Here is a 24,760-nt window from a genome sequence, read left to right as displayed (position 1 = left end):
CTCCTGGCTGCCCAGCACCAATGGCCCAGTTCTACCACCAGGACTCACATGCCAAGGCCTTGCTGTGGGCGCTGATGGGCGGAGACTAACGAACGCTGACTCAGCAAGTACTGTGGAGTAGGAAAACTCAACATTTCCCATCTAACACATCTGAACCAAGAATAGAGAGGCCAGTATCCAAAAGGCTAGATTTTGCATTTGCACTAAGTGGAGACATAGGAAAAGCATAATTATTTTCATGTATAAAAACACTGGGGCAGTGTGTCATGTAGCAAAAATGTACACAGCTTGGGGTCAAAGGCCCCGAATCCCAGCTCCCCACTTGTAAGCTGAGGGAGTCTTTAAGTTTCTCAGTGTCTTCTAGAATTCAGTGGGTTGTTTTGAAACTTCATAGACCTCTCTCAAAGTTCCTTCACTCCCTTCCTGAGCTAGATTTCCCCATCAATTTTTCTTTCTTTTATTTATTTTGATGTGTGCTCAGGATCAAACTCAGCGCCTCACACATGCTAGGTGAGCGCTCTACCACGGAGCCCCAGCCTCAGCCCTTCTTTCTTTTATTTTTGGTTCTAGGGATTGAACCCAGGGCATTCTACCACTGAGCTACATACCCAGTCCTTTCTATTTTTTAATTTTGAAACAGGGGTTCTGCTAAGTTGTTTAGGGCCTTGCTAAGTTGCTGAGGCTGGCCTTGAACTTTCTATTCTCCTCCTCTGCCTCCAAAGTCACTGGGATTATAGCGTGTGCCACCATGCCTGGCTCCCATCGATTTCTGAGTCCCATCTCAGACTCAGTGACTCAGACCACCTGGGGACACAGATAGATAGACCTGCATTTGAAACCAGCATCCCCCAGGTCTGTGGGCTTGTGGCTAGAGGGTGGCTGCAGTCTTGCTACTCAAAGCGTGGTCTCTGGAGCAGCAGCAGCAATCCTGGAGTCTCGACCATGTCAATGCGACTCCTGTGGGGTCCCCACTTTGAAAAGCACTTCTCTGCAGCACTTGAATGGGCTGAGTCCTGGAGTCCCCCGAGTCATTTCTCCAACTCTTGGAGGATCCAGAAAGGTGTTCAGCTCAGGAACGGGCCTTCATTTTGCAACAGGTCAGGTGCTGAGGCCTGCCTGTTGGAAACTCCCAGGGAGAATGTGTCCACGCGAGGACCAAGGCAGACTGTTCAGCAAATGCTGACTGGGGAGTGGCTAGGAGGGGAAGCCATCCTCCCGAGGGAGGAACTGGAGGGAAGAGGAATAGGGGCTGGGGATGGAGCTCAGTGGCAGAGTCCCCTTGCCTAGCATGAGTGAGGCCCTAGTTTGATTCCCTAGGACTACCACCACCAAAGGAAAAAAAAAAAAGATAAGAAAGAAAGAAAACAGGAAGCAGGGACCTTCCCCGGGGTTTGCCTGGTACAGTGCAGGGCTGGGCTTACCAGGGACAGTTTGCTGAGTCTGACTTTTTTTTTTTTTGGTGGGGGTGGGGGGGATGGACCAGGGAACTCAGGGGCACTGAACCACTGAGCCACACCCCCAGTCCTATTTTATATTTTATTTAGAGACAGGGTCTCACTGAGTTGCTTAGGGCCTTGCTGTTGCTGAGGCTGGCTTTGAACTTGTGATCCTCCTGCCTCAGCCTCCTGAGCTGCTGGGATTATAGGCGTGAGCCACCACGTCCCGAAAGACAGTCTGGCTTTTTAACCTGGTAGGATTTCCAAGGCACTTATCCTTGGTGTCCAGGTATTTTGTTAATCTTGGGCAAAGTTAGAGACAATGTTGCTCATGGATAAAATGACCCCATGAGGAACTAATCACACTTATTTATTTTTATATTTTAAGATACTCTATATTTCTTAGAAAACATTCCTGATATTGTGAAGCTTGGTTTTGATTTAACTATTACATAAGAGAAAAGTAACAAAAAGTTAAATAGGAAGAAAGAACACACACAGTAAAAATCTCTCTCTTAGCAAAAACAAATAATTTAACAACAGATATGGAAATTATCTCCTGTGTGCCCACAAAAGACAGAGAACTGCCTCAATAGAGGACAAAATTCAAACATTACATTGGCTTTATAGAACCACATGAAGATGCTTTTGATGTTCAGGTACCTGTTTCTGATAGACATTGAGCCCTAATTTAAATATACCAGGAAAACTGATGTTTAATGAGCAATTTGATATAAAGGGAAAATCCCTGATAATAAAATTCCCCTTGAAATGTCTTCTTCAGGAGCCTACATATTTACATATCATAGTTCACCACAGAATCCTTGCAGATTGTGTCTAAAAAGTTTTTATTTTTGCGAAAGTATGAGACGCAACCCATATGTGAAGCTTTTTTTTTTTTTTTTAAAGAAGTGTCAGTACTAAATAACACTTAATTAAACGATTAAGTAAAAACCATTTATTACTAAACTGTCTTTGGTGGAAGATTAGGATGCACAGAATACCCGTGAATATATGTTAAAGAGATGGTGACAATTCTGTGGTGGAATACCGTATTGCATTTGCTTAAAATCTAGACACACCTGCAGGGTACAGACCTGGAAGAGCCATTTAACTGTGGGTTCTTTTTTTTTGAAGTGGGGGTACCTGGGACCCAGCTCAACAGCACTCAACCACAGAGCCACATCCCCAGCTGTATTTTGTGTTTTATTTAGAGACAGGGTCTCACTGAGTTGCTTAGTGCCTCACTTTTGCTGATGCTGGCCTCGAACTTGCAATCCTCCTGCCTCAGCCTTCCAAGCCGTTGGAATTACAGGCATGTGCCATCGTGCCAAGCTAACTGCGGGTTCTTGGTCTTCCATGTTGACCACCCATCTTTCCTAGGCCCCCGGCCAAGCAGGCCAGACAATACCCTGTCACTACCCACAGTAGCCTTGGGCCATGCTCAGGGTGATTCGTAATGTCCCTCCCTGGCCAGTGTGAAAGGGGCCCCTGGAGGTGGAGAGCTGGGAGTGGCTGACCTGGACCTTACCTGCCAGGTACTCGATGACTGCAGCCATGTAGACGGGGGCGCCCACGCTGATCCGGTACTTGAACGTCCCTTTCTTCAGGTAACGCATCAGCCTCCCCACCGGGAAGATGACCCCGGCCCTGGCTGACCGGGACAGCTTGGACATTTTCTTCTTCCCGCTCCGACCCGACATCTTGCCTCAGTTTCCCTCTCAGCTTGCTGACACACTGGCCTCCTGGCACTCACAATGCTGGGGAGGAAAGAAGGCAGGAGTGAGGAGTCGGAAACACCGTGGGCACACTGCTGTGGCCCTAGGGCACCACAGTGACTGGCAGCAGGTGGGGAGCCAGGCATCATCAGGCCACCCACAAACACCCCTCCCCGCCAGGCTAGCGCGGCCAGAGAGGACAGGCCAAAGTAAACTGTCACTGAGAGGCAGGATATGGGTGTGTGGTCAGCTGAACAGTGATCCCCGAAGACGTCCATTTCCTCACCCCAGAAGCTGTGGACGTGACTGTGTAGGACAAAGGGACTTTGCAGATGTGACACAGCTGAGGGTCTGGAGATAAGGAGATCATCATGGATCATCTGGGTGGGCCTAATGCCATCACCAGGATCCTTACAAGAGAGAGACAGGGAATCAGAGTGAGTAAAGAGACGTATGGAGAGAAGGAATCATTCTCCCTGCGCCTCCAGAAGGGACCAGCCCTGCCAACACCTTCCCTTTAGCCCACTGAGACTGATGTTGGACGTGGGACCTCAATACTGCAAGGTAGCAAATTCGCATTATTTTACTGTTTATTTTATGTTTTGAGACAGGGAATTGCTGTGTTGCCCAGACTGGCCTTGAACTCCCGGGCTCAGGCAGTCCTCCTGCCCCAGACTCCTGAGTAGCTGGGATCACGGGCGTGTGGCACCCCACCTGTCTGTGTTGATTGGAACCACTGAGTTTGAGGTGATTCATACGGCAGCATCAGGAAATCAAATATGGCTCCTCTTTGCCCAGGTGACCGCACCCATTATTGTTAGCTTTGATCCACATGAAGCTGATAGGCATTTCTCAGATGGAAACACCTTTCTAAGTTCAACAACGGCATAGCAGCAGTCTTAAAAACAGAAACAGGGGCTGGGGTTGTGGCTCAGTGGCAGAGTGCTTGCCTCACACTTGTGGGGCACTGGGTTGGATCCTCAGCATCACATAAATAAACAAAACAAAGGTATTGTGTCCATCTACAAAAAACAAAACAGAACCAAACCCAGAAACAGGCCGGAAGAGGCAGTTTTATTGAATATGCTCCTGTGGAGTAGCCAGACATGCAAATGAAAAGCCATAATCCAACCCAAGTGTCTGCTCCCAGGAATGGGGAATCCAGATTGACTTGGGGGATGGATTTCAAGTCAGCATGAAGAAGTGGCTTCTTAGAGTGCCCCAGGATGCAGGTGTATAACTCACTGCTACTTGGGAAGCCATCATTGGGGGATAATAAAACAGCGACATCCTCTTGGACCAAGTCTTTGTGGGGTCAAAAATAATTTGTAATGGAACTTGGGTGTGTTTGAACTGTTGGTTGATTCAAAATAAGGAAATTATGATGGACCAACAAAACAAACACACAAACAAAACAAAACAACAAGAAACCAAAACAGGACCAAAGAGACAGAGATGGAGACTTTCTCTGAAACGCGTTAATGAATCAAAGCTGTCTGCTCCAGAGCCTTGGCATTCTTTGGAGATGGAAAATGAGCAAGTCAAAGTAAATGGAAGTGGTTGGCACCCACCGAGGAGGCCGTGTAAATTCTGAACAGGTCATCCCTCCAACAGCCAAGGTGGCCAGGAGGTAGGAGGGCCAGGAGTGGGCCAAGCTGATGGAGGAAAGGGCTGAACGGGATGCACAGCTAATGAGAAATGGACGCAGAACTGGGACTTACTGAATCTGGACAAAGAATGAACAGAAAGTTCAACTTTCTGTAGGATTTGAGGACTCTGTTATGACTGAGAAGTTTCACACAGAAACTCTGGAATGAGGCACAGACCCTTTTCTGGACACCCACCTGTCCTCCAGGTGAATGGGGGCAGTTGGGGGCATTTTATTGACACACATTATTTTAGAAGGCTCACGTGTACTTATCACTTTCCTATTTTATATGTCATTTGCCTCCAAAGGATGTAGGTTTTCATGAGTTAAGTACATGCAAAAGTAGCCTTAGGATGTCCCCTCTTTGACAGCAGGACGCAGAGGGACAACGGCAGTTTGTGTTCAGAACCTCCCAGTCTCCAGTGCTGCTGTCGGAGGCTGCTCACTCCAGCTAACCCGCTGACGGACGTGCTCTGCTGGTGGAAGGGAGCCGTGTGGGGTGTGGGGTGTCTGTCTCAACGTGTGTCGAGGAAGCCAAGGCCAGGTGTGTAACGGCGTGGAGTACCTGCTGTTGGCTAGAGCTGACCTGGGGGCAGGGGACACGCCCAGCAGTGTTAAGTGGTCCCTGACCTCATAGCACACACGTTAGCCAGGAGGGTGCTCAGAATGCAGGTGGCTCTTGGTGGAGTGGAAAGAGCCCAGGTTGGGGAGCAGGAACCCCCCAGTGTGGTCCCACCTCTACGTAACTGACTATGTGAGCTCACGATGTCACTTACTTGGGCTCCCAGAGCCTCATCTGTAGAAGAGGGGAGGAGGCTAATTGATCCTTAAGGTCCTTCTGGTCTTAAACTTTCTCATTTTTCTGAAATGCACTTTCAAATGGTTTTAGAAAAGCAGCTTAGTCCCCTAAGAAGCTGGCTCTCAAGAGTTAAGAGACTGCAGGTTTACAAAGATGTACTGGTGAATCCACTAAGCCAATTATGTGCTCCCCCCACCACTCCTGGTAAGTGTGGGTCTGTGTGGAGGGAGGATTAGTGAGTCTGGTTGCCAAGGAAACCACCTGAAAAGCCCATCACAGGGTGGACATGCCCTGTGGATCCGGAGGTCAGACCCTCTCCCAGAACCATTCTTCCACCATGATGCATGACGTGCAGATGCCACAGGGCAGGGCACCCGACACACACACACACACACACACACACACACACACACACACACTTTTCTCAAATGAAACACGTAATACAGCTCCTTGGGAACTTCCCCAGGTTAGTAGCCAAGAGCAGTCACCATGGTCCTGGAAATTAGGGATCAGGACCAGTGGTAGAAGAAAAGCAAGTGACTTCAGGGGACCGACGATGCCTAAATTAGCCTGCACACTAAACACTCACGAAGATAAAATGGCCAAGGAAGGAAAATCGAGGTGGGCTCAAGCAGAGAAACATACTGGTTGCAAATTGCAAAAAGGTGCTTAACCTCAGGGATCATCCCAAATGCAGTAGTTCATACCGAGATTCACTCTGTGCTTCAGACCTTCTTCTAGATGAGGGCCTTGGACAAGATGGGCATGTAGCCCCAGGTGAGGTCTCAGCGTGAGATGATGGACTGATGTCCTTCAACCAGGACCGGAGAGTTCTGCTGGGTGTCAGGGACATGAGGCCCCTGGAAACTTTCAGTAAAGATCAGGCCACATCCAGGAATCCCCAGAGAAGTGGGGTGGGGGGTGGGAGTTGAATGTTACACTTGAGGACCCTGCATCCTAAGGCCACACCTCCCCCTAAGTCTGGGGTTAGGAGAAATGACAACCCCTCACTTCCTTTCTTTTTCAGGCCACCCTTTTCTCTCATATATATATATATATATATATATATATATATTTTTTTTTTTTTTTTTTTCAGTCTTGGGAAGTCAGGAGTTAAAATCTCAAATATATTTTTATCCACATTCTGCAAGTTTGAGTCTGAAATAGTGTACTGTCTAAAGAGAAAAGAATCACTGAAACAGGGAAATTTGTTTCCGTCTGATTAACACTTAAAAATGTTTACATTTATTTACCTTCTGCTCTAAAACAATATTGCTCCGAGTAGGCGAGACTTAAAGACTGTAATACATGATGTTTGTTTCCATGCTTGAAGAAAAAACAGACTGATGGGGCTTGGTGAGGCATAGCCACACTGCTCGGGGCCTGGTGGCCACTGGGCGGTCAGGGGGCCCTATCCTCCAGGATGCAATAGGGCACTTAGGGACCAGGTAAAGCCTAGATTGCCAGGCACAGTGGCACGCGCCTGTAATCCCAGCATCTCTGGAGGCTGAGGCAGGAGGATCACAAATTCAAAGCCAGCTTCAGCAGTTTAGTGAGGTGCTAAGCAACTCAGTGAGACCCTGTCTCTAATAAAATACAAAAAAAGGGCTGGATATGGGGCTCAGTGTAAGTCAAGCTCCCCTGGGTTCCATCCCCAGTACCAAAAAAAAAAAAAAAAAAAAAAAGCTCAGATCTGCGATGTATCTGTATACCTGGTCCATACTGTTGGAAGATCCAGGTATAAACTCTTGTAAGTCTTTCCAAAGTGAATCTGAGAGTTTTAAGCTGTAGGCGGTGGGAGGCAGGAAAATAAAACTCCAAACGCAGAGAAGGGGGGGAAACACAGGCTGTCTGCCCCTCCGCTCCACCCCCAGGGCACAGCAAAGACCAGCGCTGGTGTGCGAGCTGGGGGCAGAGGGCGATCAGGCTCTGTTGTTTTAGGATTTATTCCTCCGATTGGGTTTTAAGCCTGTAGGGCCACCGATGGGTTAGATTTTATAGATAAAACAGGGTAAATATTAAATTGCAGCCCTGATTCAGACACGGGCAATAAATTCACAGTAGCCTATTCCAATAACTACTGTATTTCACTGATTTTATGATGCACTTTTTTTTTTTTTTTAACATTTTACTATCTCTAGAAATTGGTATGCATCATGCAATCAATGACCCACAGTGTCAATGAAAGTAGCATCTAAGGAGCATTTATTATCGAACAAGAAGCTACATTAGATGCTGTGGAATTTACACGATCCTTGTCTTTAAATATTTTCCAATGAAGTTGCATTGGAAAATAAGTAAACCGTAATACCCTAATAAAGGTCATGATGAACCACAGTAAAGCTTCAGGCAGATGTGAGAGCCCCGGGCCCCAAACTCACGGGGCCCCTGGGTGAGCCCGCAGCACCGGAGGAAGCTTGAGCTTTGGGTTCTTGACTTCTGCTGGACTCCGTCGATGCCAGCTTAGGAGGGGGCAGGGTTTCAGGTGGCATTAGGTTTCTTTTAATAATGCCAGATCTGTTTTTGATGGTTGCTGGGATTAAACTTGGTGAGTGAAAACTGACATGGGACAGAAAATCTGATTCCAAGGTCTGAGAACCGGTGGAAGGCCCGACAGGTGCACATAGCCGATCTGCCACCCCTTGAGGTTAATGAGGAGTGGAGTCGGGGGAGAAGGTGGGATGAGATGGACATTATTACCCCTATGCACACGTATGACTGCACGGATGGTGTGACTGTCTATCACCTACAACCAGAGAAATGAAAAGCAGTGCTCCATTTGTGTAATAAATAAATAAAATAATTAAAAAACTTGAAACTGGGGCTGGGTGGTGGCTCAGTGCTAGAGTGCTTGCCTAGCAAGGGTGAGGCACTGGGTTTGATCCTTAGCACCGCATGTAAATAAATAAAATAAAATTTAAAAAGTGAAGAAATTGGAGCTGGAGTGGCAGCACAGCCTGTAAACCCAGTGACTTGGGAGGCTGAGGCAGGGGGTCCCAGGTGTCAGGCCAGCCAGGCAACTCAGTGAGACCCTGCCTCAAAATAAATAAATAAATAAATAAATAAAATAAAAGGGCTGGGGATATAGCTCAGTGATAGGGCACCCCTGGGTTCAGTCCCCAGAACCTAAATATATAAACAAAAATAAAATAAAAATTTAAAAAAAGAATAGAATGAAAATATTCTTCTTTGGGGGCGGGGTACCGGGGATTGAACCCAGGGGTGCTTAACCCCTGAGCCACATCCCCAGCCCCATTTTGTGTTTTATTTAGACACAGGGTCTCACTGAGTTGCTTAGGGCCTTGCTAAATTGCTGAGACTGGCCTTGAACTTGTGAACCTCCTGCTTCAGACTCCTGAGCTGCTGGGATTACAGGCGTGTGCTACTGTGCCTGGCTTTTAATTCATTGTTATTTTTCAAACTCCTAGTGCATTGGTAGGCATAAATTCTTTGGACTTCCTCAATGGCACCGACAGACATTTCTTTTGGTCCAGTGGCATCAAGGACCGACGACAGACACTAAGATTCTGTGAGCTGAGAAAGTGTGGGCGTCCTGTGTTAGAGCCGACCACCCACAAGCTTAACCATACTCCCATGGCCCTTGACTTTCAGTGGTTTGACTTAGGATGTTTTACTTTATAAATTCATTTAAGAATTCACAAGAAAGAATGCTTGAAATTTATACTTTGGGGGTGTGGGTGTAGCTCTGTGGTAGAGTACCTGCTTAGCAGGTGTGATGCCCTGGGTTTGACACCCAGCACCCTCTGCCCCAGTTTTGAATTTGGGTCTTTTCTTGAACTAGTAATATGCAGCCCAATCCTCTCTCGTGCTGCTGGGTGGTGGGCTGAAGTCCCCGTCAGCCACACTAACACGAGGAGAAACCACCAAGACTCCGGTGTGCTGTGTCACTACGCTAGGCTGTCGGGGGGATCGGGTGTATTGAATGCAATTTGGACTCAGATATTTTAAACTTATGATGGGTTTATTGGATCATAATACCAGTGTAAGTGGAGGAACATCTGCAGATACTCTGTTCACCCTGAAGCAAGGAAAATAACATTAAAGGAGTTACTTTAATTTTTTTTTTTTTTTTTTTTTTTGTGTGTGTGTGTGTGTGTTTAATGTTAGTCTCTTTCTTTTTAGTGCTAGAGATTGAACTCAGGGCCTCACACAGGTTAGGCCAGCACTTTACCACTGGGCTTCATCCCCAGCCCTTGTTACTTTTTATTTTGAGACAGAGTCTCACTACATTGGTGAGGCTGGCCTCGAATTTACAATCCTCCTGCCTCAGCCTCCTCAGTTGCTGGGATTGCAGGGGTGTACCACTGCACCTGACTTTGAGTTTATTTTAATCTAAGTAATACTTGCATATAGTCAAAAAACCAAAAGGTACAGAAATGCATAAAATGAAAAGCAACTGTCTCCTATTCTACTCTCTATGCCCAATCTCACTTCCAGATGCAACTACATGTAGCAATTTAAAATTTTAGTTCTGGCGACTATCTTCAAACTCCAGTTTATACCTCTATCTCAGACCATTTTCACTTTCCCATAGTTTCCACCTGGGCCTAAGAAGAATGAGAACTTAATTCATCTTTCTTCTCCTTTTTCCTTTTATTTATTTATTTATTTATTTATTTCTGGTACCAGGGATTGAACCTGGGGTGCTTAACCACTGAGCCACATCCCCTGCACTTTTTATTTTGAGACAGGGTCTCACTAAGTTGCTGCTGAGGCTGGCCTCAAACTTGTGATCCTCCTCCCTCAGCCTCCCAGGCTGCTGGGATTACAGGCGTGCGTCACCACACACAGCTCCTTTTCCCAACTGTTGATGGTTATTGTTTTCAGTTTTATTTCCTCCACCGACTGTCCATTTCTGTCTCTATTTCTGACTCCATCAATTCAAGGCCTTTCTCATGCCATCACTGTGAGATGAGGACTGAGCCGCTCTCTCCCCACCCTCCCCTCCACACAACCTCCTAGTTCCGCCGTCTCCTGGACTTTCCATTGCTCTGGTCCATTACATTTTATATTTTGTTTGACAGTCACAACAAAGTCGTCCACAGTTTTTCTCTAGACTTATTTTGAAAATTAAATACCAACAGGCAGCACTTATGTGACTAAGACTTTTTCAAAGTTGTTTCCTTCATATTCCAGGGGGCTGTGGGCATCCATTTCTTTCTCTGTGGTCCAGCCTCAAGAAGAATGGATCCTCTTTCGAGATCATTCCATGTGTTACTTGGCTTCACATTGGGACCTGATATTTCTTACATAATTTCCTCCCTAACCCCTGAAGTCACTGACTACAGTTGATTCTTGTTAAATGTGGTCGTTGTGTTCTGCAAAGAAGCCGGAACACAGAATTAGCAGCCTTATTCCTGGGAGAAAGACAGCCTTGGGTTCCAGCAGGGCTACGGTCACAATTTTGTGACTCAGCCAATCTTGTGGACTTTTTTATTTTTCGGTGCTGGGGATTGAACCCAGCCAAGCTCTCTGTGGGGTATGTTTCTGTTTAAAGACATCTTATCTCATAGGCGTTGCTGGTCATTAACACTGAGCTCACGGTCAGCCGTGCTGTAACTCATGCCTGAACGCAGCTCATCTAACACCCATATTTTTTCCATATGGAAACACGAGACAGCCCGCAGCACTACGCATGTGGGCATCTTCAACTGTGAACACCAACAAACCCCACAAAGATGCAAAGAAGAAGCAGGGCACTAAACAGACTGTGGGAAGATGCTTGTTTACAGTCTGAGTGGACACAAGAAGGGAGACCCTTGCCCTGCCCACCCTTGGCAGGGAATGTGCACATGGGGAGTTGCAGACTGTTTGCAGCTTTGTATAAACACAAGTCCTTGAGTGACAGCAGTAGTGCCATGAGTGCTGATTCTGGGGTTACAAATACATTTTGGCCAGTAAGAAATCTGCATATATGGAATCAGTGAATAATGAGAATGGACTCTATTTTTCTTTTTTTTTTTTTTTTCAGTACCAGATTGAACCATTGAGCCCAGGGACACTCTATCCCTGAACTACATCCTCAGTCCTTTTTACTTTTTAAAAACTTTGACACAGGGTCTCACTAAATTGCTGAGGCTGGCCTTGAACTTATGATCCTCCAGCCTCAGCCTCCAAAGCCACTGGGATTACAGGTGTGCTGCCACACTCAGCTTATATTTCTCTTTGTTCTTGTTGGTTAAAGAAAAATACACCACTATCATATCTCTCAAATCACCCAGCTTCTCAATTATACCATTTTTTTGGGGGGGGGCAGGGACTATATTCTTCTCAGAACCCTCGTTCCTGAGGCCTCTGACCTCCAGCTGTGGTCTGGAATGGAAGGAAGTTCTTTTACCTAGTGGTCATCCTGGGGTGTCTTCCTGCTTCCCTTCCTTGGTTTTCTCTTGTTCTGTTGGTGTCTACCTCGTGGAACATTTCCGGAGGTGCACAGAGGAGCAGACTGTTTTCTTACACAAATGGAACTGTCTCAATTGAGTGATCTTGAATTATCACTCAGTGGGGTTTATAATTGAAGTCATCGATCACCCCACCCTACCCCACCCCACCCATTCCGCTGGGCACTTGGCAATAAGCCAGTTCAGTCTGAAAACCTGGGGTTTTCCTCACTCGGGGACCTCCCCCGTTAGGTGTGACTATCCCCTCACCCCAGCACCCCTGTATTTCCCTCACGTCTCCCTTTACTAGTTTCTTCTGGAAACACCTGTAAACCAGATGTGAACCTCCTACTTTACTCTCTACGTCTCTTACATTATTTTTTCTCTTTCTTTTTTCAGTCCTTTCAACACCTCATTCTGGAATCACATTTTTAATTTCCAGGAGCTCTGCCTTGTTTTGTTTGTTCCTTTTTCGCAGCATCCTGTTCTTTTTTGAATACGCCATCTCTTCAAATCTCTTTGCAACTAATTAGAACGTGTTAAAGGAAACGTCTGTTTCTCCCCAGCAGTTGTCCTGTTTACTCATCTTCATCTTTCCCTTACATGATGGCTTTCCTTAAATGTCCGGGAGTCTCTGGTTGCACACTTGTGTTTAAGAAGGAAGGACCCAGTGATTATCACAGGTGGATAGAAGAGCTTTGCTCAGGCAGGCCCACACCTGCTTGGAGCTCTGGGGTGTGCATGCGGTCATGCTGACCAGCAGGCCTAGCTGAGATTATCCCCTTAGGAAAGAAGAGCCCCCAACATCAGAATGAGGGAGCTTTGAGAGCCATCCCCATCCCAGAAGTTCTAGATGAGTCCCGTAGTTAGATTTCTTTACCCAGAACCCTCAGGTGGTTCGATTGGTGAATGAACACATTTGCAGAGATTCTCCGGGGCAGGGACAGAGGTCAAGTCGCTCAGCTGTCCTCAGGTGTGACCTGCCCACCTTCACTGCGGCTGTCTCTTGTGTTCATTCTTAACTGTGGCTTCCCCTGTGACAGCGCATTTAGTCTTCTAGAAATTTCTTGACAGTGTCAATTTGCTCATGACCTACACCCTGTTCCTCTGTTCCTAAGTGTTGATTTACCATGATTTCTGTGGGCTCTCGAGAAGGAAGGGGCTGAATCACAGCTCATGTGCTCAGTCCGTCACTTTGAACTGGAAGCCTGAAGAGTCATTTTCATTTAATACCTTACACATACCTCATTTGCAGATTAGCCTAGAGATGAATATGTTGGCAAGGAGAAATAGTTCAACTGTCTTATAATTGAATAATAATGTCATGTTAAAAAATTAACACTACTTCTATCATCAGGTGAGTCATTGAAAACTAACTGGTCTGGAGATAATTGAGGCAAATGAATAATTGCTTTTGGTGAGAAAGAGCTGACTAACTTCATTCAACACTCTCAATACCTTAATAAAAAGACAGTCTGGATTCTTTTTTTTTTTTAAGTTGACCATGGACCTTTATTTTATTTATTCATTTTTATGTGGTGCTGAGAATTGAACCCAGCACCTCACACATGCTAGGCAAGTGCTCAGCCACTGAGCCACAACCCATCCCTAGTCTGGATTCTTTAGACCAACATTTTTTCTTTTAATTCAAATAAGTTCTTTTCAAGTATAAAGAGCTAATAAAAACGAAGCATTTTTTTATGCCTCAAATGACTCCATGACATTTTTTTATATTTATTTTTTTAGTTGTAGTTGGACAAAATACCTTTATTTTATTTATTTATTTTTATGTGGTGCTGAGGATCAAACCCAGGCTTCGCATGCGCTAGGTGAGTGCTCTACTGCTGAGCCACAACCCCAGCCCCACTCCAAGACATTTTAATTTTTTGTTTTTTGTAAACTGATAAAGACCACGACAGTCCATTAGAAGCCTCCAGTGCCCTAAGGTTTCGTTTTGTTTTGTTTTATCTTATACCAGAGATTGAACCCAGGGGTGCTTAACCACTGAGCAACACCCCCAGCCCTTTTTTATACTTTCTTTAGAGACTCTAAATAAATGCTGAGGCTGACCTTGAATTTATGATCCTCCTGCCTTAGCCTCTGGAGTTGTTGAGACTGTGGGAGTATGCCACTGTACCTGGCCAGGCTCCAATTTAAATGACCTTTTTTTTTTTTTTTTTTTTTTTTTTTTTTTTTTAAACAGAGGTTTAAAAAAAGAAAACCTATACAGAGGTTTTTAAAAAGACACAACATGGGCTGGGGTTGTGACTCAGTGGTAGAGCGCTCAACTTGCACATGCAAGGCACTGGGTTCGATCCTCAGCACTACATAAAAATAAATAAATAAAATAAAGGTATTGGGTCCAACTACAACTACAAAAAAATAAATTAAAAATAGAACATGGTGGTGGAAGTTAGGGAGAGACAGAGACAGAGAGACAGAGACAGAGAGACAGAGAGACAGAGACAGAGAGAGACACAGAGAGAAATCAGTAACTAGAGGTGGGGTGCAGTATTCACAGGCCAGAGGAAAGGTCAGGCTAATGAACCATTTGCTAGAGGATCTAAGATTATAAGACATCTTTTGAGATCGAGCTCTTCAGAAGCATACAAATCAAAATGCCTTTGCATATGTTAACTAGAAATCAGAGGTCTTACAGCTTTTTAATGATGAAAATGATATTTTAAAAAACTTTAAACACTGTTTTCTGAAATGTTCATGAACATGAAATTTATAGTGTCATCCCCAATGGATCCGTGTACTGTTTTAAAATTGCAGAAAATTTTCCAATTTATTTATTGTTATTACCTAGGATATTTCCCTCATCTAGTACTGTGCTTTGGAATATCTGATATTGTAAATATTTATGAAAAATGAAGCCGATGCTGCGATGAGGCATCTTTACTCTGTCAGTTCAAAACCATCCTTTGGGAGAATAAAATGAGATGAAGTAAAATGAAGTAGGACCTAAGGGAATTCAAAATAAATACATTAACTATATGTAGAAATATATTTTAAAGGGTCTGAAAAAAATCTCTTAGTTTCACACCTAATAGCATTCTATTATATTTTGGTGTGTTACCCTAAGTACTGTATTAAAATAATAATAGTTTATTAGCATTATTTTGTAGCTGTAAAAACCATTTTCAGTAATACCAGCTAAATCACTTGCTCTATTACACTTCCATTTATGAACTCCAAGGGCAAATCATTATTGCACAAGTAATACTTTCCAAACCATTTTCTTCTAGGGCCACCTTTAAGTGAATGAGAATAGTCAATAATTTTATCGTCATATATGTTAAAGCACATTAACAATTTATAACGTAAAGAGCTATATCAAATGTGGTTTCATCAAAATGACACGGGATCAAATTAACCAAATTAACCAACCATGAACGTGAGAACCAAGCATTAATCCAATTTACTTAAATTATACTATTGGATAACAAATCATCCCCTTTTTAAAATGAGGATTTCCATTCATGTCTTGGAGTGGGAAGCTCCACTGCCTGCACCGTCCTGGCAGTTCAAAGGCAGAGAACAGTGTGGCCAACTCGGTCATTCCAGAGGAGCTGGGGGAGGGGCATGGGGTGGGGGCTGGGGGTGGGGGACTTAGGAGACCTCCTGGCTGTCAGTGCACTGACACTTTAACTTTTTTTTTTTTTTTTAATCTTTGTTGAACTTGAGCCATGGTTTTCTTCAGCAAAAGGCAGAAGTTGTGGCTACACAGTTTGATTCTTCATTCTTAGCGTGAGCTACTTACTAATATAAATGTGTGGCCGTGGGTGATGGGATAGTTGGATAAGAAAGAGATGACAAGCTTAGTTTCGTTTGAATCTGAGTTTAGGAAGACGTCCCAGGGGAAAGTCACCCAGAAAGTGAACTGGTTTGCCTTCTTGAATCTATTCATTCGTGGAAAATAAAAACAAACCAACAAAAACAAATCAAAACACCCCCAAACCTTCACGGGGTCCAGTCTGGTCTCTTGTGTTTTTGCTCTTGGAGAATTTGATAAACAGGAGCTTTGGGCAAACTATGTCACTTCCTCAAAATCGGGTAGTTTGCAGTCAGCAGTGTAGTTTCTTGTGAGCAGCAGCCTCTGGGCTTCTTTGAGCTCACAGGTGGGATGAAGGATGCAGGATGCGGGGTGGGGCTGAGGGTACCAGTACCGCACAACAGGTGCTGCCGATCCAGCAGGGACTTCCAGAGACATCCTGTGGGCCACTGAGCACTCTGGAGGGCCAGGTGACTGCTGTCCAACCTTGAGCCACAGACTGCCCTGAGCAGAGGCAGCCGATCTGGAACCCTTTCCCTGCCTGCACCTCCCCACCCTGTTTTCCTTGTTTTTAAAAACATTTCTTTTGGGCTTGAATGAACATTTATAGGAGCTCTTATGTATAACACAGACTGTGGGGGGTGGGGGACCTGGAGGGCTGTGTGTCCCCCTTTCCCACCTTGGCTCTAGGGAGCCCCACCTGAGAGCCCACCACCTGCTGGCCTCCCAGGTCTCCAGCTGAGAAGATGCTGCTGTCCCGCGGAGATGCTCCGGGCGGGCGCTCACCTGGTACTAAGGTTCACAGAGGTGCGACACCTGGGAAAACAGATCCAGGGGATCTGTCCCTTGTAGTCACTGTTTCATTGTCCATGAGACTGATGGAAAAGAAAAGGTGGACTTGAAAAATTTGCTTTCATTTTGCTTTAGGAGGGCCTGGACATGGACGGCAGAAGAGCTGAGGAAAAATTCATTTTTTTTTCTCCTGGCGGCGGCAGCGGCCGGGGGCAGAGGCACCGGAGTGGATCACCACTTCATTGACATTCTGCAAGGCTGATCAGATGATCAATTTGGAAGTTTACCACGCGGTGAATTATCATCTGACCTAAAAGTTTATGCTGTCCAGCGCATAAACTATTGGAATTGACCCCTCTGTGTGCCACCACAACTGTTTAATTTTAATGCTTTATTGAGCTGCAAAGGCAGCTCAAAATAATACCTAGATATTCTCTAGCTATGCCATTTAGGGGTGCGGCCCCGCAGACACAGGGCCTGGGTTCCAGGATCAGGCTGATTTTATCTGATTATACGTTTATCCTGTTGTCATGGAAACCCCACCCTCCATTTAGGAATCCAAAAATCATTAGGACTGCCTCCTTCATCCAGAAACAATCCCCAAATCTCTGGTCAGACCATTGGTTGTCGTTTTGGGCTAAAAAAAATACAGTCCCCATAGCTAACTCTCCCGCCATGGCAGGATCAGCTGGAGTAGATGTCCCTGGACCGGTGTTGATGCATATTTTCACCCACATTTCTGTCAAAGCACGAGAATTTTGACTTGAATTACTTACTCCATTCCAGGTCCAAATTGGCAATGTCAGTCAAATAAATCGGGTAAAGTATGATGGATGCTGAGACGGATAAATGAACAGTAAGGGCTTCAGAGAAACCACCAGATTTATCTTATTTAATACTTTGTGACAAGACAGTTTAAAGTACAGTGTCATGTGGCTCAATCTGAAACTCCTTATCTTTCATTTGTCATCGTCGGGGAAAACAGTGATGCAAATAAAGGGTTTGTTAAATAAAAAAACTGCACATCCTAGTATTCAAACGACACAGCCTGAGGGTCCCCGGGAGGCTAGTAGCTCCCCAACCTTACTGCTCGGCCACAGAGATGCAGGGTTGCAGAGTCAGGCTGCGTGGGTGGCTGGAGTCCCTGAGTAGTGACTCTGAGCAGGGTTTTTTTTTGGGGGGGGGTACCAGGGATTGAACTCAGGGGTGCTTAACCACTGAGCACATCCTCAGCACTTTTTCTGTATTTTATTTTGAGACAGGATCTTGCTGAGTTGCTTAGGGTCTCGCTTAAGTTGCTGAGGCTGGCTTTGAATTTGTGATCCTCCTGCCTCAGCCTCCAGAGCTGCGGGATTACAGGTGTGTGCCACCACGCCGGGCTGTGGGCATCTCTTTTCTTTCCTGTAAGATGGGTATAAAAAATTCTCTATCTGTAGGGCTGTTGTCAGAATTAAATGAGTTTATTAACTATTATTAACACTATTGTGTTTAGGCCAGCACCTGGCACTTAATAAACATCAACCATTAGGGTTCACTCCTCAAAAGAAGCCGTTATAGAGAGCTATTTTTGTGAGCTACAGTGCTCTAGCGTTTCCTCCAGTATATTTCTACTCCATTTCAAAGTAGGCTACTGCAATACTAGGGTGCTTGAAGTGGTGTGCACGAGTCACATGGTCTACACCCTCGGGTCAGCAAGTACTTTGTTTCTCCTAAGGCTGGGCCCGTTTGGACCCTTCCTCATCTAATTCCGTATTTTCCAAATTCCACCTGCCTGGGATTCACAATCGTCTCCATGTTGGAACCACAGGATTTCACAAAGTCACAGTCTCAGGCTGGAAGGGACCTGAGTGGTCAATGACTGAGTTACTCCCCTGCCTTATCTTATCTACAATGAAAAGTGCGGTTTGGAAGGGGCAGAGGGCATCGAAAGGCCAGTCCGTGCCACATCTGCGACACCCCACCTGGAACCCCCTGGACTCCTGGTGTGAGGGTGCTTTTCCTATATTCTGTTCCATTTCGTCCCTGAATGAGCTTAGTATTAGGTACATGGTGGACACTCATCAGTAATTAAATGAGTGAATGAATAAAGGAAACCAACATTAAATACTGTTTCAAAAGCATCTTTAGTTTCCTTCTGTGATTTCTTTTGAAATGAATTATCTTCTCAAATACTTTTCTTTCCATCTGACCTGATTCCCGATAGATACCCCAACGTGTCCCCATGGGAAAAACATTCTCTATCTCATGGCCCACCTGGACTCCTTTTTAAAACGCACCTTTGTCTTTCTCTTTTCTCTTTAAAAAGTTCTGTAGCGTTTTTGACCTTCAATGCAGGTCATCTACTGATCTTTTTTTATTAATTACTAAAAATATTAATTGTATTCAGTTATCCAAGCATTATATAAATTAAACTAAGGTGTAAAATTTAAAAAATGATGACAATTGGGTATGAATCATGATGACTAGAGTCCCTCCTGACAGTCCTTCACTTCTTGTCTTTTAGGAGGGATCTTCTTTTGCACCTTGTTTGTCCATTTATATAGCATTTTAATTTATAGAAATTTAAAGTTTCATTTTGTTTTTATATCAGTAGTACCATATGATAGGTACTGTTTGGTAATTTTGCCTTTTTTTCATTAGTTGTGTCTTGGAGATCTTTCTCTGTCTCAGTTTTTATACACTTGTTTTATTCTTTTTAACTGCTGTCTAATATTCCAGAAGATAGATGTACTAGAGTTTATTTAGCCATTCTCTATTTATGGCTGTTAGGTTTTTTCAATTTCAGCAATGAACCAAGACTCTGCAACGAACATCCTTATACATCCTGAGCAGGTGTGTGCCTACTTTTATTTTTCTTTTTGTATTGCTAAGGATTGAACCCAGGGACATTCTACCACTAAACTACATTCCAGTCTCTCTACACACATACATACACACACACACACACACACACACACACACACACACATATGTGTTGCTGAGGCTGGTCTCAAACTTGAGAACCTCCTGCCTCAGCCTCCCTAGTTGCTGGAATTATAGGCATGTGCCACCATGCCTGGCTTTTTTAAGGATATATAACAAGAAATGAAATCCTGGTCTCAAAATGTGCACATTATCCATTTAGTAGTGCCCAAACTGCTCTCCAAGTTGGTTATCAATTACACACCTGCCGATAGATCTCCGAGTTCCTGGCTCCCCACTAGTTCACCAACACCACATTTCCCCTTGGTTTGCTCCACTTTCTATTTGATTTCTGAGGCTTGGGGTGTAAGCTCAATGAGAACAGAACCTTGACTTCTTTTACATTTGCTTCCCCCTTTCAGAGGTGTTTAAGAATTGGTGCTTTGTAAATGTTTGCGGAAAGATCTCCAGCCCTAAGTTTTTGCTCATCTTTAAGCAATACATATTTTTTTCAAAATCATTTCCCAAGCCTATGTCTAAGTTTGAAGTTCTTTCTTTCTTTCTTTGTAACGGGGATTGAGCCCAGAGGCGTTTTACCATTGAGCTACATCCCTAGTCCTTTATATTTTTTTGAGACAGCATCTCACTAAGTCGCTGAGGATCTTGCTGAATTGTTTAAGCTGGCCTCGAACTTGTGATCCTCCCGCCTTAGCCTGCCTACCCTCTCGGATTACAACAGCCTGGCTGAGGTTATTTCTTAAGAATGAAAAATATTCTTAAGAAAGTCCGTTGAATTTCTGCACATCCCTCCCTGAGAACAAGTTACAGATCTCTTTCCTTTAAAGTTGCCTGCGACAGAATTCACCTCCTGCTTTGCTGGCAGGAGGCAGAGAAAACAGACTGTGGTTGTCTCAGACAATAGCTAGCAGGGTGTTCCCCCCCCCCCCCCCCAGTGGGAAACAGCAGACCAAAGGCTCTGCACAAACTCTGGAAACTCACAGAGGATGGAATGGTGAGGCAGTAGGGTTAGAATCTTTAGGATATTCTGGATCCAAGGAAGCAAATTCTTTTATAGAGTTTGAAATAGTGGAAGCCATCAATAATGTCCAAAGTCTGACAAGGAATGGATCCAGGTAAGGCAGAACTACTAGGGTAGGAAAAAACAGAGAGGAAAAGTGGGCTTATTTTAGGAGGAAATGTGGATGTAGGACAGAGGGGGTTTGAAGATGTGAATTGTGCAACTCCAGATACATTTTCCCACCCGGCAATGGCTGTGTGTATTTATATGATAATCTTAGGCTAAAGCAATTCTGAAATTCACAAGCGCAGTACAAATCTTGTAGCTCTGAATATTTAATTTGAATATAAGAAGAGTTTGCTAATGGGGAAAGAGATGACTTTCAGTTAAATATGAATGGACTGAGAATTATATACAGCTTAGTTTGTGTTTTGAAACAACGTAAATGAAGACATTCTCCTTCTTAATAATGTTTTCTTTTCCTCTCACCTATTGACCCGTTTCAGTAGCAACTGTGCAGCTCAGTGAGAGAACGATTGTATTTCAACTCAAACCCAAATGAGGAAAGTGAGGCCACCATTTGCCATGGTGGACTGATGGCCCCTAGGGGCTCCTGGGTCTTGAATTCTGCTGAGCTGGACAAGGCTGGCCCAACAGTTCCCCAGCGCCATCGTATCACCGGAACTACCCAAAAATCAGGCTCTGGAGCCTGGGTCCATCGCACTCTGTCAAACACGCAGGGACTCGCTCTTTTTCTCAGCCCTTTTTTTTTTTCCCCTCTGGCTCCTTCCATCCCATACCCATCAAGGGGCCATTGCCCTAAAAGCCTCAGCAATGAGTAGGCCTCAAACAAGCCACGGTGGCCCCTGTCATCTAGGAACTACTGGCGATGGGAAGCTCCTGGAGGGGGCTCTGAGGCCCTTGGAGGACCAAGGCACCTTTGACCATTGTTGTGAGGAACAAAGAGGGCAGGAGCGGAGGGCGCCCCCACGAGGAAAGGCGAGAAAAAACACCCACGGGCGCGATGGGACGCTGGCCAGACCGGATGGAGGGTGCACCTGGGTGGCCGGCCGGGCGCCCGGAGAGGCAGGGCTGGTCCCCACCCGCCGCGCCCCGCGTGCGATTCGCACCGTGTCGTGCGCCCGGCGCAGCCCTCTCCCACCCCACAGCCCTTTCCCGCGCCGCAGCCACTTTACTTTTATTTCCTTTTTCTTTATATTGCGACTGTTCTTGTTGTGGTTGTTATTATTATTATTTTCCCGCGCAAAGCGGGAAGCCGGGACTGCCGGGGCGAGCCAGGGATCTGCCGCCATTTCCCGGTGAAGGCGCAGCGCGCGTCGGCACCGGGCGCCCCGGAAAGGGAACCGGAGGGGAGTGCCCGGCCCCGCGCCCTCCTCCGCGTCGTCCCCGGGGCGTGCGCCCGCCCGCGCAGCAGCCCCCGGCCCTCGCCCGCGCCGCCCGGCGTCCCCGGCCTGACCTTCCCCAGCGCGGCCCGCCCACGGACCCCGGTCCCTTCCCTCCACCCGGAGCCTCCGCGCCCCCTCCATTGTCAGCTCGGCGCAGCCGGAGCCCACCGGGCACCTTTGGAGGCCCCGAGCGGCCCTATTCCGGCGCCCTCGGCCCTTGCGCAGCCCCCAGCACCCGGCGCAGCCCCCCTCGGCGACTGGGCGCCTCCCTCTTCTGCACCCCAAACTCCGCATCCCAGGGAGCCCTCGGCTCCCTCCAGCCTCGCCCGGGGCCCGAAGCTGGACCGCGCATCCCTCCTTCCTCCCTGCCTCAGTGCCCACGCTGCCCCCGGCCCCTCGCCGGCCGCAGGAATTTTGCCGCTTCTTTAGCACCCCCCCCCCCATTTCCCGAGGAAGCAAGTTGGGCCGTTTGGTTTATTAATTTTTCTTTATATGCGGAGGGTGGGCTGGCTATTGGGGATGCGCCCGCAGGGGCTGGGGGAGAGGAAGGGGTGGCTCTGTCCGGCCCCTGCACTGCCCTGGCAGCGCGTTTTGTTTCCAGACCCCGGAGCCCCTAAACAATAATGCCATCGCCATGGCGGGCTCACCTGGTGCTGCGCCGCCGGCTCCGGGCGCCCGGTGCCCTCTGCGCGCCCCTCCCCGGGCGCAGGTTCGGCCCGCGCGGCGCCGGTGCCGGGCAGGACTCTTTGCCTTTCTTTGGGTTTTATCTGTGCGTGTCAATGGCGGCAAGCGGCAGTTCTCTGGGCCGCGGATAGTAGCGGGGGGAGGAGGAGGAGGGAGAAGGGATTGCTCCTTCTCCACATAACCACCTCTAGGAGGAGTCGCTCAGCCTCATCCCCCGCCAGCCCTGGCTCCGCGATGGGTCCGGGGCTTTCGGTGGGGCTTGATGAGCTATTGTCCTTCAGGAGCGTTAATGATGAAACCGCGCGGCCTCCGCGTAGCTGGCGGATCTGTTGGATCCGCAGAGGACCGCTTGCTAAGATGAGGCTAAAGGTGGGGACAGAGGCACCATGGTCACCATCCAGAGTCTCCTGTTAGCTAGATCCACCTTTAGTGGGAGAAGGAGGCGCGGGTGTTCTGGCAGTTCTGGGGAGAGCCTTAGAGGGTGAACGCCAAAAATGCTACTTTCCTTACTCTCAGTGTCCTGAAACCAGCACATTAACGTTTGCGTCCACCACTGGGGAGGTAGCCTAGGGTGGCCATAGCCACAAGAACTGAGAATTTATGTATCCGTGCTTGTCTGCTTTTAATTAAGACCTGTTTAGAATAGGTTGTTGTGTAATATTTGAAGTAGCTGATTATATTTTGGCGGGTGAGACTGTGTCTGGGCATAATTTTTAGTTGGGTTGCTTTCACTGTATTAATTTGTAATATCCAATGGGTATTGAGGTTAGCATCCGGCTATTGTCTTAAGGACCAATTTTTATTAGTCGATAGAAAACGCATCCTTATGGGGCTATGGTGGACCATATCAGGTGTGACAATAGGGATTAGTTGCTCTGCTCCTACTGGAAGCCATGGTTCTCTTTTGTATTGTGAAATGTTGGCAAGGGCGCATGGCTGGAGGGCCAGTTGAAGAAATTTTTCAGCAGGAAATGCTAACTTGCTATGGACCATCCATATTTCCTCTGAATTCTCCTTGATGAATCCAAGAATTCCAGAAAGCCACATTTTAATTTCTTCAAAGAACAGAAACCTAGATGAAAACAGGATTCTCCAGCATTGGCCAAATGGATGATTTTCCCAGTCTTACCATTTGGTAATACTGTGTATATTTGTTGCTATAAGCTTGTATTTAGGCAACTGGGCACTTTAGGATGATTGAAAGCCTCCTTGCCTGAATAGGAAGAAGCCCAATGCTCATTCCCCAGGATCTGTACTAAAGTTAACCATGGCTGTTACTAGCATTTATAGATAACACTTTGGATGTATGTAGGACATGTTCTTTTCTTTCTTTCTTTTTGTGGTACTGGGGTTTGAATCCAGGGGTGGTGCTCTACCCCAGCCCTTTTTATTTATTTTTTTATTTCAAGACAGGTTCTCACTTAAGTTGCAGAGACTGGCTTAGAACTTGTGATCCTCCTATTCTGGCCTCTTAAGTCTCCAAGATGATAGATGTGTGCCACCTTCCGTGATAGAACACGTGCATTTAAAAAAAATTGTTCTAATTTGTTATTCATGACAGTGGAATGCATTTCAATTCATTGTACACAAATGGAGCACAACTTTTCATTTCTCTGGTTGTACATGATGTCGTCACGCCATTTGTGTAGTCATACATGTACCTAGGGTAATGATGTCCGTCTCATTCTACCATCTTTCCTACCCCCATGCCCCCTCCCCTCCCCTCACTGCCCAATCCAAAGAGAACATGTGCATTTTAAATATGTGTTTTGCTGAGAAGTCGGCTGTCTTCCTCTTTGATTTCCTTCCAAATCATGCATGTATCATAAAGGTACAAATCTCCATTTAAATCTCCATGGCTTCCCAAACTCTCCTGGACTCTGTAGTCTCTCCTGATTGGACCGTCCTTCCCTCTTCTTCCTAAGTCTTTCGTGCTCTCCTTGTATGACTTACCTGTTTGTCTTGGGAGGTACTTGCCAGGTCAGAAATCCAGGTAGGATAAAGTCCCATTTTCCTGAGATGTGTATTTAAAGGATTTCAAGTGATTCTCTGTGATGTCTTCTAATAATGTCTTTTCTCTTTTCCGGAGGAAGTGCCTATCTTCTTTCTTATTTCTCCAGAAATAAGCTTCAGGCCAACATTCAAGAGTTCTAGGAGTGCCTGAAAAATACTCATACTCTTT

At 46.1% G+C, this 24,760-nt stretch overlaps 1 protein-coding gene across 1 annotated transcript in view; it reads right to left on the bottom strand.

Annotated features, from left to right (window-relative positions):
• Macroh2a2 (macroH2A.2 histone) overlaps window positions 1-22,691 on the bottom strand; it is a 53,444-nt gene extending 30,753 nt beyond the window's left edge. Inside the window, exons 1-2 of the mRNA XM_077105467.1 lie at window positions 22,542-22,691; window positions 2,968-3,196 (exon numbers count right to left, since the gene is read on the bottom strand). Of these exons, the coding sequence (XP_076961582.1) occupies window positions 2,968-3,139 (172 nt within the window). The 5' untranslated portion in view covers window positions 3,140-3,196; window positions 22,542-22,691. The remainder of the gene's footprint in view (window positions 1-2,967; window positions 3,197-22,541) is intronic.
• Between the last annotated feature and the right edge of the window lie 2,069 nt (window positions 22,692-24,760).

This window comes from Callospermophilus lateralis, chromosome 15, assembly GCF_048772815.1.
Source record: "Callospermophilus lateralis isolate mCalLat2 chromosome 15, mCalLat2.hap1, whole genome shotgun sequence".
In the NCBI taxonomy this organism is placed as follows: domain Eukaryota; kingdom Metazoa; phylum Chordata; class Mammalia; order Rodentia; family Sciuridae; genus Callospermophilus; species Callospermophilus lateralis.
Note: the sequence above shows the minus strand (reverse complement) of the source record. Positions and strands in the feature narration are given on the sequence as shown.